This window comes from Vulpes vulpes, chromosome 3 (genome assembly GCF_048418805.1).
Source record: "Vulpes vulpes isolate BD-2025 chromosome 3, VulVul3, whole genome shotgun sequence".
NCBI classification, from domain to species: Eukaryota; Metazoa; Chordata; class Mammalia; order Carnivora; family Canidae; genus Vulpes; species Vulpes vulpes.
In genome coordinates, this window is record NC_132782.1 from 113,833,878 (window position 1) to 113,847,305 (window position 13,428).

General features: G+C 66.3%; 1 protein-coding gene across 15 annotated transcripts in view; it reads left to right on the plus strand.

Moving 5' to 3' along the window:
- The window catches only part of PKD1 (polycystin 1, transient receptor potential channel interacting), a 41,198-nt gene that overhangs the window by 8,167 nt on the left and 19,603 nt on the right, over positions 1–13,428 (plus strand). For all 15 annotated transcript variants that reach the window (XR_012000663.1, XM_072754027.1, XM_072754014.1 and 12 more), the window contains exons 2-14: positions 5,587–5,658; positions 5,776–5,847; positions 6,099–6,268; positions 6,535–7,206; positions 7,293–7,485; positions 8,641–8,861; positions 9,237–9,352; positions 9,741–9,867; positions 10,133–10,380; positions 10,824–11,579; positions 12,366–12,497; positions 12,712–12,887; positions 13,065–13,195. Coding sequence is in view for 14 of the 15 variants with exons in the window: in XM_072754027.1 (XP_072610128.1) it covers positions 5,587–5,658; positions 5,776–5,847; positions 6,099–6,268; positions 6,535–7,206; positions 7,293–7,485; positions 8,641–8,861; positions 9,237–9,352; positions 9,741–9,867; positions 10,133–10,380; positions 10,824–11,579; positions 12,366–12,497; positions 12,712–12,887; positions 13,065–13,195 (3,086 nt within the window). In the remaining variant the exon portion in view is untranslated. The remainder of the gene's footprint in view (positions 1–5,586; positions 5,659–5,775; positions 5,848–6,098; positions 6,269–6,534; positions 7,207–7,292; positions 7,486–8,640; positions 8,862–9,236; positions 9,353–9,740; positions 9,868–10,132; positions 10,381–10,823; positions 11,580–12,365; positions 12,498–12,711; positions 12,888–13,064; positions 13,196–13,428) is intronic.

The window sequence follows — 13,428 nt, forward strand, 5'->3', positions numbered from 1 at the left end:
ATTTACACATCATGGTTTCCGGCCCTGGAAGCCAGCCTGGCTCGCCATAAATAGACAGAATAAAAACAGAGTGAGGTTATTCCGCTCAGACTGGCTCGGTGCTCCCGGCAGCCGGCCCGGTGCTGCGGGGCCCCCGGTGCTGCGGGGAGCTGCGGGGAGCTGCGGCAAGCTGCGCTGCGGCTTGGCCAACGGTGCAGGGGTGGGGCGGGAGGCCTCTCCCCTTCGGCCTGGGCCTGGCTCCTGCAGGGGTGTGGGGGGTTCCTCCCTGCTGGGCCCAGGAGAACCTGTTTCTCCCCAGAGCCAGCGGGGTCTCTGGGGAAGGAGAGGCCAGCCCAGGCTGTGTCTCCAGGAGCCCGGTGATGGAGGGCGGAGCACGGGGCCCTGGGCCCCGGGCCCCAGACGGGGAGTGGGGTACCTTCCTCCCGCCAGCACGGCCGTCCTGTCCTGCCAGAGGGAGGAGGCAACTGCTGGCTCCAGAGGAGTGGGTTACATAACCTCCGCAGCGGCCCCTCCAGAGCCAGTCCCCCCCAAGCCCTGTTTCCAGTGCAGCGGCCAGCGCAGGGGTGGGGGTGATGGGCTGGGGCCTGGCACTCGCCCCCGCCGCTGACCACATGAGTCTGGAATGTGCAGATGTTTCCTTGGGGGCTCCGGCTGGCCCCCAGACCCCGCCCAGCATCTGGACTGGGGAGCGGGCACACGAGCCACTCCTCTCCTTGGCAGAGGAGGAAACTGAGGCCGGTCAGGGCTGCAGGGCAGGGTCCCAGCTTCTCTAGGGCCTCCAGTTCCTCAGCTCTATAGAAGGGTAGGGTGCTCTTGGAGCCGCCCTGGGCTCACGGACGCTCCAGACCTGCCGTTAATGACCACTTTCCTGCACCCTGACCCCCTCCCCTCCCCTGGGTACACCCCTCCTCAGGTCTTTCCGCTGGGGCCCAGATGTGAGCAGGGGCAGGACGCAGGTACTGAGCCTTCTGTGGAGAGGGCAGGGGGGAGCCACCGTGGCTCGTCGGATGGGGGTCCTTGAGCACCTTCCGGGCACCTCCAGTTTGTGGTGGAAGCAGGGTTGCCCCCACCAGGCTTCTGCTTGGAGCAGGAAGGAGCAGACCCGGACAGACGGGGACCCCAAGGGTGCACACGCAGGGAGGCTGGTGCCCCGTCTCAGGAGGACGCCTGGTGTGGAGGGCGGGGGGAGTCAGGACCTCCCCGGCACGGGGACAGCCTGGGCTCCCCAGGGACTGCTGGGTTACTGCGGTGGGGGCGGAGAAGGACGGCCAGCCTCTCAACCTGATCCCTGGTGCCTGGGGAGGGGACACGTGTCTTGTGCTGTCGTGGGTGTGTGCCCGTGCCCTGGTGGTGTGTGGGTCCTCAGATCACCCACCTCCTCCCTAAGCTGGCCTGACCCCTCCAGTCTTGACCTTGGGATCCTTGGAGGTTGCTCGTGTGGGCCTCGGGGGGCACTGGGGAGCGTCTAGCTGGCCAGAGGGTGGACCCTGCTTGGCCCAGGACCTCTGAGGGGTGCAGTCCAGCCAGGCTGCTGGCCCTCCTCCCGGTAGGGGCTGGCCGCTCGCTGCTTGGCCAGCCCCTGCTGCTGTGGCCCTGCTGGGCTCTTCGGCAGCTCCTTGGGCCTGCTGTCTCTCTCCCCGGTGGTTGCAGGATGTGAGGAACCCCAGCATGGGGGCAGGGTGTCAGGCTGATGATGTCACCTGGGGGTTGCAGAGGAAGCCTGGGTAGGTGGGGGCGGGGAGGCTGGCCCGGGGCCTCCTTGGCATTCCCCCCGAACATTGGCGGCCAGAACAAATGTGGACAAGTGGCTGTTGAGGACCTTGGGGCTGTGGGACCATGCTGTCCATGTCCCCCTTCTGGTGACCCCCAGAGCTCCCCCTCCATGTCCCCTCTGCCTCCGCGTCTCTCCCAGTGGACACCGTTGCCTGTGGCCTGCCCCACGCAGATGCTCCCACAGCCTGGGGTGGGCTGCAGGGCTGGGGCTTGGCCTGGTTCTGCCCTTGGGGCCTGGGACCTTGGCCGAGCAGGATCCCTGAGAGCCTGCTGATATTTTCTGGGTCCCTTGGGCCAGGCCAGGCCCAGGTGAGCGTTGGGGGGGGTGGGAGGAGGAAAGTGCAGGGAGCACGTGGCCAGCGCCTGTGACCGTGTGACCGTGATGGTGGGGCCTTCCGCGTGTGGGGGCTGCTGGGCCAGGCAGAGCTGGCTGGAGGACCTCATGCGCCGGGGACAGCTGGGAGCCACAGCCAGGAGGCCAGGGACAGCGATGTCCTGATGCGCGGGGGTGGGTGCTGGCTGAGTGGCCAGCCCCTCCTGCCTGCTGCTCTGCTTTCTCAGGCACCACGGGCGGTTCCCAGCAGCTGCCACTCGTGATGGATTTTCCAGAAAACGGGATGTGGAAAAACATTTTAGGGATTTTCCTTCTTTCTTTCCTCTTCTGCTTGAGGCCCCAGCTGGGAAGCTCTCCGGGAACCTCCAGTGGGTCTCAGGCCCGTGCTCACCCTCGGGCCTGCATCCTCTGCCTCTGGCGTCTGGTTCTTCCTCAGTTCAGCCATCAGGAGGTCTGCGAAGGCCTTGCTGAAGGGTCGCATGGGACAGTCATTGTCACTCCAGAGCATCGTGGTTAGCCAGTTGGGTGGGAGTCCGGCCGCCCCTCCCTGGCCCCCCGGCCTGGCCTGCCCACCCAGCGCTGGGAGAGGGGTCGGGCCGGCGGTAGGGAGCCTGTCGAGCGCAGAGTGGCCATTGTACCCTAGAAAGCCTGTCCCGTCAGCACCCTGTCCCCGGCGACGTGTGGGAAGGGACAGGGGAATCCGGGCTCCATGGTGAGGGGCACAGGTGACCCTGCCAGGGGGCCCTGGCCCCATGTCCCCTGGCCCCCGAAGGCATAGAATTCCTGGAACCCAGGTTCTGGGTGGAGATGGACGTGCGCGTTTGCCCCACACAGGCACCCGCCTCCCTGTGTATTTGTCCCCGCCCTCCCCCCCAGGACGGGAAGCCAGGAGGCCACTGAGACCAGCGCCTTGTCCCGGCACCTCCCACCTCGCTGGGATGGGGCAGGGCTCATGGTCAGGGACCTGCCGCTCCTCCTAGAGGGGAGGCAGCCTCCCCGCCCCACCTCCTGGCCCTCCCCTGCCAGCCCCCTTGCCGCTGTCCCCTGTGAAGCTCCCCCCAGGCCCTCTGGGGCGCCTGTCTGTTGGCCCCTGCACACCTCATTTCTCCTTTTTTGAGGGCAGAACAGGTATGGAAAACTCAGGGACTCACCTGCTCTCAAGACTGGAGCTGTTAGGTGTCCCCCCCCTTCCAGCACTTTCTTTAGATCTTAGCTGGAAGAGTTACGGGCGGGGAGGGGGGTTGCATTTTGCACCTGGACTTCTCCTGCACCTGTGCTGAGGGGCTGCACCCACTCTGCCCACAGGTGAGGGGAGGAGCTCCGCGGCTCCCCTGTGTGTGGCTCCGCTGGTTCGGGGGTGGGGGCCGCTGGGGGCTGCACCGCATGTGCAAGGGCTCCAGCTGGCGCTGCTTTCGAACCTCTGGCCTGGAAGTTGAACTTTGCCAAGTTAGGCGCTCTGCCACCTGTCAGGTGGGGCGTGCTGGTCACAGTGGTGGGGGGCTTCTCCCCAGCCCCACCCCCACCCCTTACCCCTGGGAGCCCCGCCTCCAGGGGGACGGGCACCCCTGTGGCCTGCTCCCCCCTTGGGTGCCCCCCGGCCCCCAGGCCATGTGGGGAGTGCAGATGGCAGGGCTGCCTGGAGGAGGTGCAGCCCGCAGCCCCTGCTGGTTGCCGTGAGACCCTGTGGGGCCGGCAGATCTGCAGGGTGAAGCAGGGGTTGGGCTGTGGTGGGTGTCACCTCCTGAACCTGGTTCCAGACACAGTCCGCGGCATCAGGGGCCAGGCCGGGGCGCTGCTCTGGGCATCCCAGCCGCGAAGCCCCTGTGTCCCGGGGGCCTGTGTGCCTGGAGGCCCAGGCCTGGGCTGGCCCTCAGTGCCTCGGCTGCCCCAGGAGGACCTTGTTCTCACACCAGCCCATTCCGACTCGTGTCTGCAGCAGGCCCTGTTTCAGAGGGTGACTGTTGGGGCTGGATGCGTGGCAGGCTGCCTCGGGAGGCCAGGCAGGTGCCCGGGAGGGGGTGCTGGGACCAGGCTGTGGTTGGGGCAGCGGGGGAGTCTGAGTGTTGTAGGAGCTGGGTCGGCAGGGCCTGGAGGAGGCGTCAGTGGACCCTGGGCCTCTGCACCACTGGGGGGTCTCGAGGGCCTGCGGTCAGGCTGCTGAGAGGCGTTGTGAGGACATCGAAGGGCAGGCAGTGGCACCTGCAAGGGCACGGGCTCTGCGGGTGGGAGGCCCAGGCCTCGTCTGTGTGGAGGCCATGTAGCAGGGGGCTACTCCGACGTGTGTGCGAGCCTGGGGGGATGAGAGGCTGAGGAGGAGTGGGTGACCTTCGCCCCCCAAGTCAGGGTGCTCTGCGGGTCTCCATCCCAGGAAGTGGGACGCCCCCAGGAGTCCAGGCGGGGAGGGAGAGTGGAGTCGTTGGCTGCAGGGTGCCTTGCTTGAAGGGCTTCCACCCTCCCTGGGTGGTGGGGGAGCATCGCCAGCACCGGGGGTCGTGGTTTGGGAACGTTCACGTCTTGGGGGTCAAGTGCTTTCGGGGGTATCCCCAGGGGTCAGCGTGGCCATGACCGCCTGCTCTCTTCCCTGGGGCCCGGGCCGTGGTGGGTGTGAAGGGGTGCCGCAGCCTCTGGGCCTGCACCGGAATGGCCAGTGCCCTCTGGCCTGCGCTCCGCTGGCGTGGTGACAGCAGGGGTGGATGTCGCGTGCTTTTCCGTGGCTTTGATGCCTGTCTCTGCCAGTACGGTGATGCTGCAAGAAGGGCGTCCCGTTCTGCATTCTTTCACTCGATGTGGTTCCAGAATGTTGTCACTCGGGCTTTGGGCTCCTTTCCCACGGCTGGGTTACTCCCCGTCACGTCTGATTTTGAACGTCCTGCGGTTTGTGGAGAACAGGCTCTGACTCCTGGTCCCTGTGTCCTTGCGTGGGTTCTCGCGGGGTCACTGGGTCTCGGGAGGGTCTACTCCGACGCAGCAGCCACGCATCATGTTTTAGCCTGTGTCTGCAATCCCCGACCCCTGTGCTTCCCGGTGGAGCTGTGTGTGACCTTGTTGCCGGGCCGGTGTGTTTCCTGGGGTTGTGTTCGCCTCGCTCTTCCCTGTGGCCTGTCCCCGTAGCCGTGACAGGAGGCTGTCCACCACGGCCCCCTCCCCATTTACCTGCCCTCTGTCCTCCACGGTGTCTTGGGGGCATCCTGAGACCCCCCCCATGCCAGTGACAGCGGGGCCCTGGGCCTGGAGACCCCTGGGCTGCCCTGTTTTGGACCCTGTGTGGGGTGGCACTGCTGGGCTGGGGGTGGGACTCGGGGCAGAAAGGGAATGGCGCAATGCGTGGATGGAGTCCTGGGGGCCACCTGCCCTGTCCTGTTCCATTCACTTGGAGCCTCCGTCCTGGCCCAGCCCCAGAGCAGCCTGTGGGGTGGGCCTCGGTCTGCTCTGTGCCCTGCGGGGCTCTGGCCCTGATCACTGACCACTTTGCTCCCCAGAGACGTCTCCCACAACCTGCTCCGGGCACTGGATGTCGGGCTCCTGGCGAACCTCTCTGCACTGACAGAGCTGTGAGTGGTCCCCCCAGGGGCCGCGGGAGTCTGCGGGGTGGGCCGGTGGCAGCTGCCTGTCCTCGTGTGGGTCACTGGGGCTCCCATCAGACCTGCTGTATCCCCCCTTTCTTCCAGGGATATCAGTAACAACAAGATTTCAACTCTAGAAGAAGGAATATTTTCTAACTTATTTAACTTAAGTGAAATGTAAGTGATTTTGGTGGGTGTCATTAGCCAAGCCCCCCCCCCCCCCCCCGTGACCCTCTTTGCCCTCCTGACTTGGCCTCTGTGCCCCTTCCCACTTGACCAGGCCCTGGGGACTGTCTGCTTGCCTACTGGAGCTCTCTCAGGGCCCAGCAGGCTGCCACAGGGGTGGTGGGATGCTGTGCTTGTCCGGGTACCCCCCCCCACCATCTGCCCTGCCGTCTGCTGAGCGCCTGGCCTCATGCCTCCCACAGAAACCTGAGCGGAAACCCGTTGGAGTGTGACTGCGGTCTGGCGTGGCTGCCTCGCTGGGCGGAAGAGCAGCAGGTTCGCATGGTTCGGCCCGAGGCGGCCACATGTGCTGGGCCCGGCCCCCTAGCTGGCCGGCCCCTCCTCGGGGTCCCCTTGTTGGATGGTGGCTGTGGTGAGTGTGGCTGGAGTGGGGCCAGCTCGGGCCTTCCCTGCTGGGGAGGTCCCCGTAGGTGCTCCAGGGTTACCTGGCTGGTGGGAGGCGGGACCCGGGCAGCAGAGGCGCTTGGACAGTAATCACGGTGCTTGAGACAAGCCGGGTTGGGGTGAGGAAGGCCCTCTGGACCAAGGGGACGGTGCGGGGGGGGGGGACGGGAGGTAGGGACAGCAGCCGTTGGGTGGAGGTGACGTGATGGGGACCAGCCTGTCTGCTCCGTCCAGGTGAGGAGTACATTGCCTGCCTCCCTGACAACAGCTCGGGTGCTGTGGCGCTGGTGGCCTTCTCAGCCGCCCACGAGGGCCCACTGACGCCCGAGGCCTGCGGTGCCTTCTGTTTTGCGGCTGGCCATGGCCTTGGGGCCTTCTCAGACCAGGGCTGGTGCCTGTGCGGGGCCGCCCAGCCCCCCAACGCCTCCTCAGCCTGCCTGCCCTTCTGCTCCGGCGCCCCACTGGCCCTTGCCCCTGCGTGTGGGGGCCCCACTCTCCTCCAGAACATCTTCCCCGCCTCCCCAGGGGCCGCCCTGGTGGGGCCTCAGGGACCCCTGGCCTCTGGCCAGCCAGCAGCCTTCCATGTCACTGCCTCCCTGCCCGTCAGCTCCACACACTGGGACTTCGGTGACGGCTCCCCCAAGGTGGACATTGCTGGTCCCACCACCACTCACCGCTACCTGCTGCCCGGGCGCTATCACGTGACTGTTGTGCTGGCCCTGGGGGCTGGCTCAGCCCAGGTAGGGACCCAGGTGCACGTGGAGGCGGCCCCTGCCTCCCTGGAGCTCATGTGCCTCACCTCGGTGCGCAGCGATGAGACCCTCAAGTTTGGTGTCCGAAATCGTGGCGGCTCGGACCTGGAAGCCACATACAGCATTGTGGCTGTGGGCGAGGAGCCAGCCCAAGGTGGGTGCCTTCCCCGCACCCAAGGGCCGGAGTGGGTGGGACAGTCCCGGTTGGACACACATCGATGCCCTCTTCTGCACTTGCAGACCCTGCAGTGGTACATCCACTCTGCCCCTCGGACACCGTCATCTTCCCTGGTAACGGGCACTGCTACCGTCTGGTGGCAGAGAAGGCCGCCTGGCTGCAGGCGCAGGAGCAGTGCCGTGCCTGGGCCGGGGCCGCCCTGGCCATGGTGGACAGTCCCGCCATCCAGCACTTCCTGGTCTCCCAGGTCACCAGGTACCCCCCCACTCCTGGAGAGGCTGGGAGGTGAGGTCCCCAGAATGCCGGGGTAGGGACAGCCTGAGGCCTGAGGAGGCTCAGGAGGAGAGGCGGGGGTGGCTGGAGGAGCCGCGTCCAGCTGACGTCCTGCTTGGCGGACACCATTCCTGACAGCTCTTCAAACAGGTGTGGGGGTGAGGGTGGGGGAGCACCACACGTCCTGTCTGCTGCTCACCCCGCTGTCCCCTGCTGAGCCCCTCCTGGCAGGGGTGGGGACGGTGCTGCTGTGACCTTGGAGGCTGCCTGGGCCTCCCTGGACTGGGAGGAAATGTGCTTCCCTGCAGCCTGCACCACCCCTCCCCCGCTGCTGTTGGCGCCTGCCGAGGCCCATCTCCCCCCGACTCCCTGTGTGGGCCGACCCGATGGGATCATGCCCTGGGCATCCTCAGTGTCCAGAAGGGGAGACTGAGGCCCAGAATGGTCAAGGCCTCTGCCCAAGGTCACCCAGTTAGCTGGCAGAAGCTGGGCCCCCGCCCTGGCCCTGACCGTGGCACCTCACTCCTCTCCCAGTGCTCCCCTGTCCAGGTGTCGATAAGCCCTGCCTCCAGAAGGGTCTTCCCGTGTGGGCAGAGCTGTGGGCAGTGGCCTGTTTGGGGGGCTGATGTGCAGGTGTTCTGTTTCCCAAATGCTACACCCAGAGCCGCCTTTTTTTTTTTTTCTGAAGATTTTTATTTTATTTTTTGATTTTTTTGTTTTTGTTTTTTGAAGATTTTTAGTATCCATTTTAGAGGAAGGGAGGAAGAGGAGGGGCAGGGGGAGGGGCAGGGGGAGAGAGGTTTTCCCACAGGATGCCCCCTCAGCGCGGAGCCCAGCATGGGGGCTCAATCTCATGACCCTGAGATGGTGACCTGAGCTGGAACCTAGTCCGCCGCTCAGCCAGCTGCGCCCCGCAGGCGCCCCTGCCCCCAGAGCCTTGTTACAGTACGGTGTGGGCGGGTGGGGCCCCGGCCCCGTAGGCTCGGGTGTGTGTGGACGCTGCTGTGGCCTTGCTTGCCGGGTCTCCGAGCCTCGGTTTCCCCATGTGGAGAGTGGGGAGAGGGGCTCCCGTGGGAGGGCTGGGGAGGGTGCTGTCTGCATGGAGCCCCTGAGCGCCCCCCCACCGCCTGCCCGCAGGAGCCTAGACGTGTGGATCGGCTTCTCGGCTGTGGAGGGGGCGGAGGCGGGCCCGGCGGTGCAGGGCGCCGCCTTCAGCCTCGAGAGCTGCCAGAACTGGCTCCCCGGGGAGCCGCACCCCGCCTCCGCCGAGCGCTGCGTGCGGCTCGGGCCTGCGGGCCAGTGCAACACGGACCTGTGCTCGGCGCCCCATAGCTACGTCTGCGAGCTGCGGCCTGGAGGTGCGCTGGGGCCGCGGCGGTGGGGTCACCTGTCCTGGACAGAAGCCGCCTCCCTGAAGCACGGGCGGGAGCTCCCCGCGGCTGTCCTCCCCCGCCCCCAGGGCCCCCCGACCACGCAGGGTCTCCGGGCTGCCCTTTCTGTCCTGGCCAGACGGTCACCTCCCCCATCCTGGGCTCCTTCCTTAGCTGTTCAGTGGCCTCTGTGTTTGCTGAGCACCTGTTGTGCTGAGCTGAGCCTGCCCCCGATGAGACAGACCAAGCTGGGGGGCCTGGGAGGCTCCTGCCAGGTGGCTCTGTCTGGGGTCCGGCCCTGCCTTGGGCCCCACAACGCTCTCCTCCAGGGCCCAGGACCTCATTGCACCCTTGTCATCCCAGGTCCCGTGTGGGACGCGGAGAACTTCCTCGTGGGAGCGCCCAGTGGGGACCTGCAGGGACCCTTGAGCCCCCTGGCACAGCAGGAGGCCCTCTCAGCCCCCCAGGAGCTTGTCGAGGTAGGCTGACCCCGGGCCCTCCAGGACACAGTCTGGAGCCTGAGCCTTAGACTGGCTGCTGTGGCTCTTTAAAAACAAGCTCTTTTTCCTGCCTTCCTGATGCCCCGTGTGCCCACTGGAGGTGCTGCAGGGACCCTCCACCACGCAGACAGCAGGCCCCACCCCAGTACCTGAGAAAGCTCTGGGTACTCCCGAGCCTTCTCTCGGGTGTTTGTGGGAGTTTTCACAAAACAAGATGGCAGTTCTGCTCACAGATGGTTCCGACTTGATTTTTCATCCTGAGTGTCCTTCACAGTGTCAAGCCCCACTTGGTGGGGTAGAGCAGGGTGGGACCGGTGGGGGAGGTCGGGGTCTGTGGAGCTGAGCAGCGCCCCCTGCCCCCCCTCAGGTGATGGTGTTACCCAGCCTGGGCCTGAGCAGGGAAGCCTTCCTCACTGCGGCTGAGTTTGGCACTCAGGAGCTGCGCCGGCCCGCCCAGCTGCGGCTGCAGGTGTTCCGGCCTGTGGGAGAAGCAGGTGGGGCTCTGTCTGCGGGTGGGGAGGTGTCTGTGCTGTCACATGCACTGGTCCCATGGCTACTGGATTGGCCTCCAGCCATACATAGAGAGACCCACTCAGCCTTGGGATCCCCAGGACTGCGTGTGTCAGCTGACTCAGTGTCAGGAGGGGGAGAGGCATGATGGTGGGGGCCCGGCTGCTGCCTGGCAAGTCCTCGAGTCATGGTGGGGGTGTCCCCGACTCGGGCTCATCAGCATGACCAGCGTACCTCTTCTCCTTGCAGGGGCCCCAGGGAACAGCAGGGAGCCTGAGAGTGGGTCCCGGGAGAGCCGGACCGAGTCAGTCCCTGAGTGCACCCCAGAGGGACGCTGGTGCCCCAGAGCCAGTATCCACCTGCCACCAGATGACCCCTGCGGCCCCTGGGCCTGTGCCAATGGGTCCACGTCTGGGCCGGGACTCCCCGGGGCCTCCTGTGTGCTGCTGAGGGAGTTCCTCTTCTCTGTACCTGCGGGTCCTCCTTCCCAGTACTCAGTACGTGTCACTGGCCTGGGTGCCAGCTGCCTCCCCTCTGCTGCCCGAGGCCTGGGTCTCCTCATCAGACACAGACAAAACTGCAGACCCTTCCACTGAGCACCCCCAGCCCCTGCCACGGCCCTGCCCTGGCTTTGTCAGTGTCCCTGGTTAGCACCACAGCCTCAGAAACTGCCACCTCAGCCGTTTGTGCTTATGTTGGGCACAGCATCTGCAGAAACCCTACGCCTGCCCAGGAAATGCCCATCCCTGCCTCCATCCTTGCCTCCCCAAACCCCCCGCTCTGAGCCTGTGCCACTGTCCCTTGTGAGCAAGAGTCTGGGCTGGCCCGGGTAGAACCTGCCCACCTGCTGGAGGCCCTGCTTCAGTGCTCCCTTGCAGAGCCCCTGACCCGCGGTGGCCCCCTGGGAGGTCCTGACACGACCTACCTGCCTCTCCTGTAGGTCACCTTCCGTGGCCAGGACGGGCCCCTGAAGCCTGGTGACCTCATCGCCCTGCAGCATGACGCGGGACCAGGTGCCCTTCTGTGCTGCTCTCCAGCACTTGGCGCCCCTGGCGCTGAGGCCCTCTACTTTTCCGCCACCTCCCCGGCCTGGCTGGTGCATCTCCCTGCTCAGCTGGAGGCAGCCCCGGCCGGCCTGGCCTGTGCCTTGCGGCTGCTCGTGGCCACAGAGCGCCTCACCACCCTGCTGGGCCTGCGGCCCAACCCAGGGCTGCGGCGGCCTGGGCGCTATGAGGTCCGGGCCACTGTGGGCAACAGTGTGTCCACACACAACCTGTCCTGCAGCTTCGATGTGCTCTCCCCCGTGGCTGGGTTGCGTGTCGCCCACCCGATCCCCCACGACGGCCGCCTCTATGTGCCCACCAACAGCTCAGTCTTGGTGCTCCAGGTGGACTCTGGCACCAACGCCACCGCCATGGCCCGCTGGTCTGGGGGCAATGCCAGTGCACCCTTTGAAACCACCTGCCCTGCCACGGTGGCTGTCCTGGTACCCAGCTGCACTCTCGAGGCCAATGACACCCTGTTTGCGGTGCTTGTGCTGCCTGGGCTCAGCGAGGGTGAGCACGCGGTGGAGATCGTGGTGGAGAACAGCGCCGGCCACGCCAACCTCAGCCTGCAGGTCAAGGCCGAGGAGCCCATCTGTGGCCTTCGTGCCGCCCCCAGCCCCGAAGCCCGTGTGCTGCAGGGCGTCCTGGTGGTAAGTGAGGCCAGACAAGGTGCTCGTGCTGAGGGCAGCCCCTCCCTGGGGAGGACGCAGCTCAGCCTCTGGGGACAGCAGGCTCCACGGTTGGCTTCCCGGCGGGTTCTGTTAGGTGGCTCGTGAGTTCCGGAGTCAGTGAAGAGGCCCTGCTAAGACAGCGGCTGTAAAGGTGCTCGCTCTGCTGCCGCTGTGCACCAGAAGCCTGTTGCAAGTTTGCGGAACCTGCGTGTGTTCTCGAGGCCCCTGCTGTGTTCCCACCAGGCTAGAGGGTCTGGTGCCCTGCTGCTGGCCCCGTGCCAGGCTGTCCCTCCCCGCCGGGCAGCCCTCGGCTCCGCGGCCTTCACACACGGGCCGTCGGAAGGACCGTCTCTAGCTGCCCTCCACCCATGCAACTGTGGTCTCGGCGTACCCCGGCCACACCTGGTCTGTCGGCTGCCTTGGTGAACATCCCTGAGCACGAGGCCCTCTGCGTCTGCCGGGCCTTCCTGGGCAGCCTGTGCTATCCACAACTCAGGGGCCCGGGGAGAGCCCAGGGATGGGGCGTGTGGACGTTCAGAGATGGAGGGCTCTTTCCGTCGCTGGTACTGGGTCGCTTTCCAGATTGGGAAAGTGAGGGGCTGAAAGGTCAAAGTGTGTTTCAGCCCCAGCCCAGCCCCTCACCTTCTCCCCTGTGGTGTCTTGAGGTCAGCCCCTGAGGCCGCCCCCCAGGAGGCGTGTCCAGGTGGGGGGACCTGAGCTGAGGGCGGAGTTGCCCCAAAGGCCGACGCTATGTCCTTCCCGCAGAGGTACAGTCCCATGGTGGAGGCCGGCTCCGACGTGGTCTTCCGCTGGACCATTGACGACAAGCAGTCCCTGACCTTCCACAACGTGGTCTTCAATGTCATCTACCAGAGTGCTGCCGTCTTCAAGCTCTCGGTGGGTGGGAGGCGCGGGGGGGGGGGGGGGGGGGGGGGGGAGGGGCATGGGGGGGGCCTGGGGGGGGCGGGCGGCGCTCACCTTTGCCTTCCCTTCTGCTTTGCTCCGGAGGACACCCGGCTGGCTGCGGGTGAGTGCAGGGTGGGGTCTGTCCGCTGCTCCGCGGCCTTCCCACCACCCGCAGCAGCCCACACACGGCTACCTGTCTCTACAGCTGACAGCCTCCAACCACGTGAGCAACGTCACCGTGAATTACAACGTCACCGTGGAGCGGATGCACAAGATGAGGGGCCTTCGGGTGTCTGCTGTGCCACCCGCGTTGCCTCCCAACACGACCCTGGAGCTGGCTGCGCACGTGCTGGTGGACTCGGCTGTGGAGGTGGCCTTTCTGTGAGTGCGCGGCCTGGCAGGCAGTGGGGCAGGCTGAGCCGGGCGGGGCTGGTGCCGGGCGGTCCCCCAGCCTCCACGCCCCCACCTGCCGGGAGCTGCTGGTGTGTGGGACCCCGGGAGGGGGCAGGGGCGGGGGTGCGCCCACCCCTGCTCATTGTCCGCCCGCTGCCCTGGCAGGTGGACCTTTGGGGATGGGGATCAGGTGCTCGGCCAGTTCAAGCCTCCATACAATGACTCCTGGGTCCCAGACCCCACGGTGGCCCAGGTGCTGGTGGAGCACAGTGTCACACACGTCTATGCCGTCCCAGGTGAGGGCTGGAGCCTACCGACCTCCTGTGGGGACAGTCCCCATCCTCCCTCCATCTGGTCTGGGTTGACGGCCTGGGGCCCTAAACACGGTGAGGGAGGGGGGCTGGGGGTGAGGAGGGGACTGGCTGCTGAGCCCCATGATTCCAGTCTCCTGGCCAGAAACCAGACCACCACCCCCGCTTGGTCCCCACTCAGACCTTTTTGGGGGTAGAAGGGGTTACAAGTTCTAGAA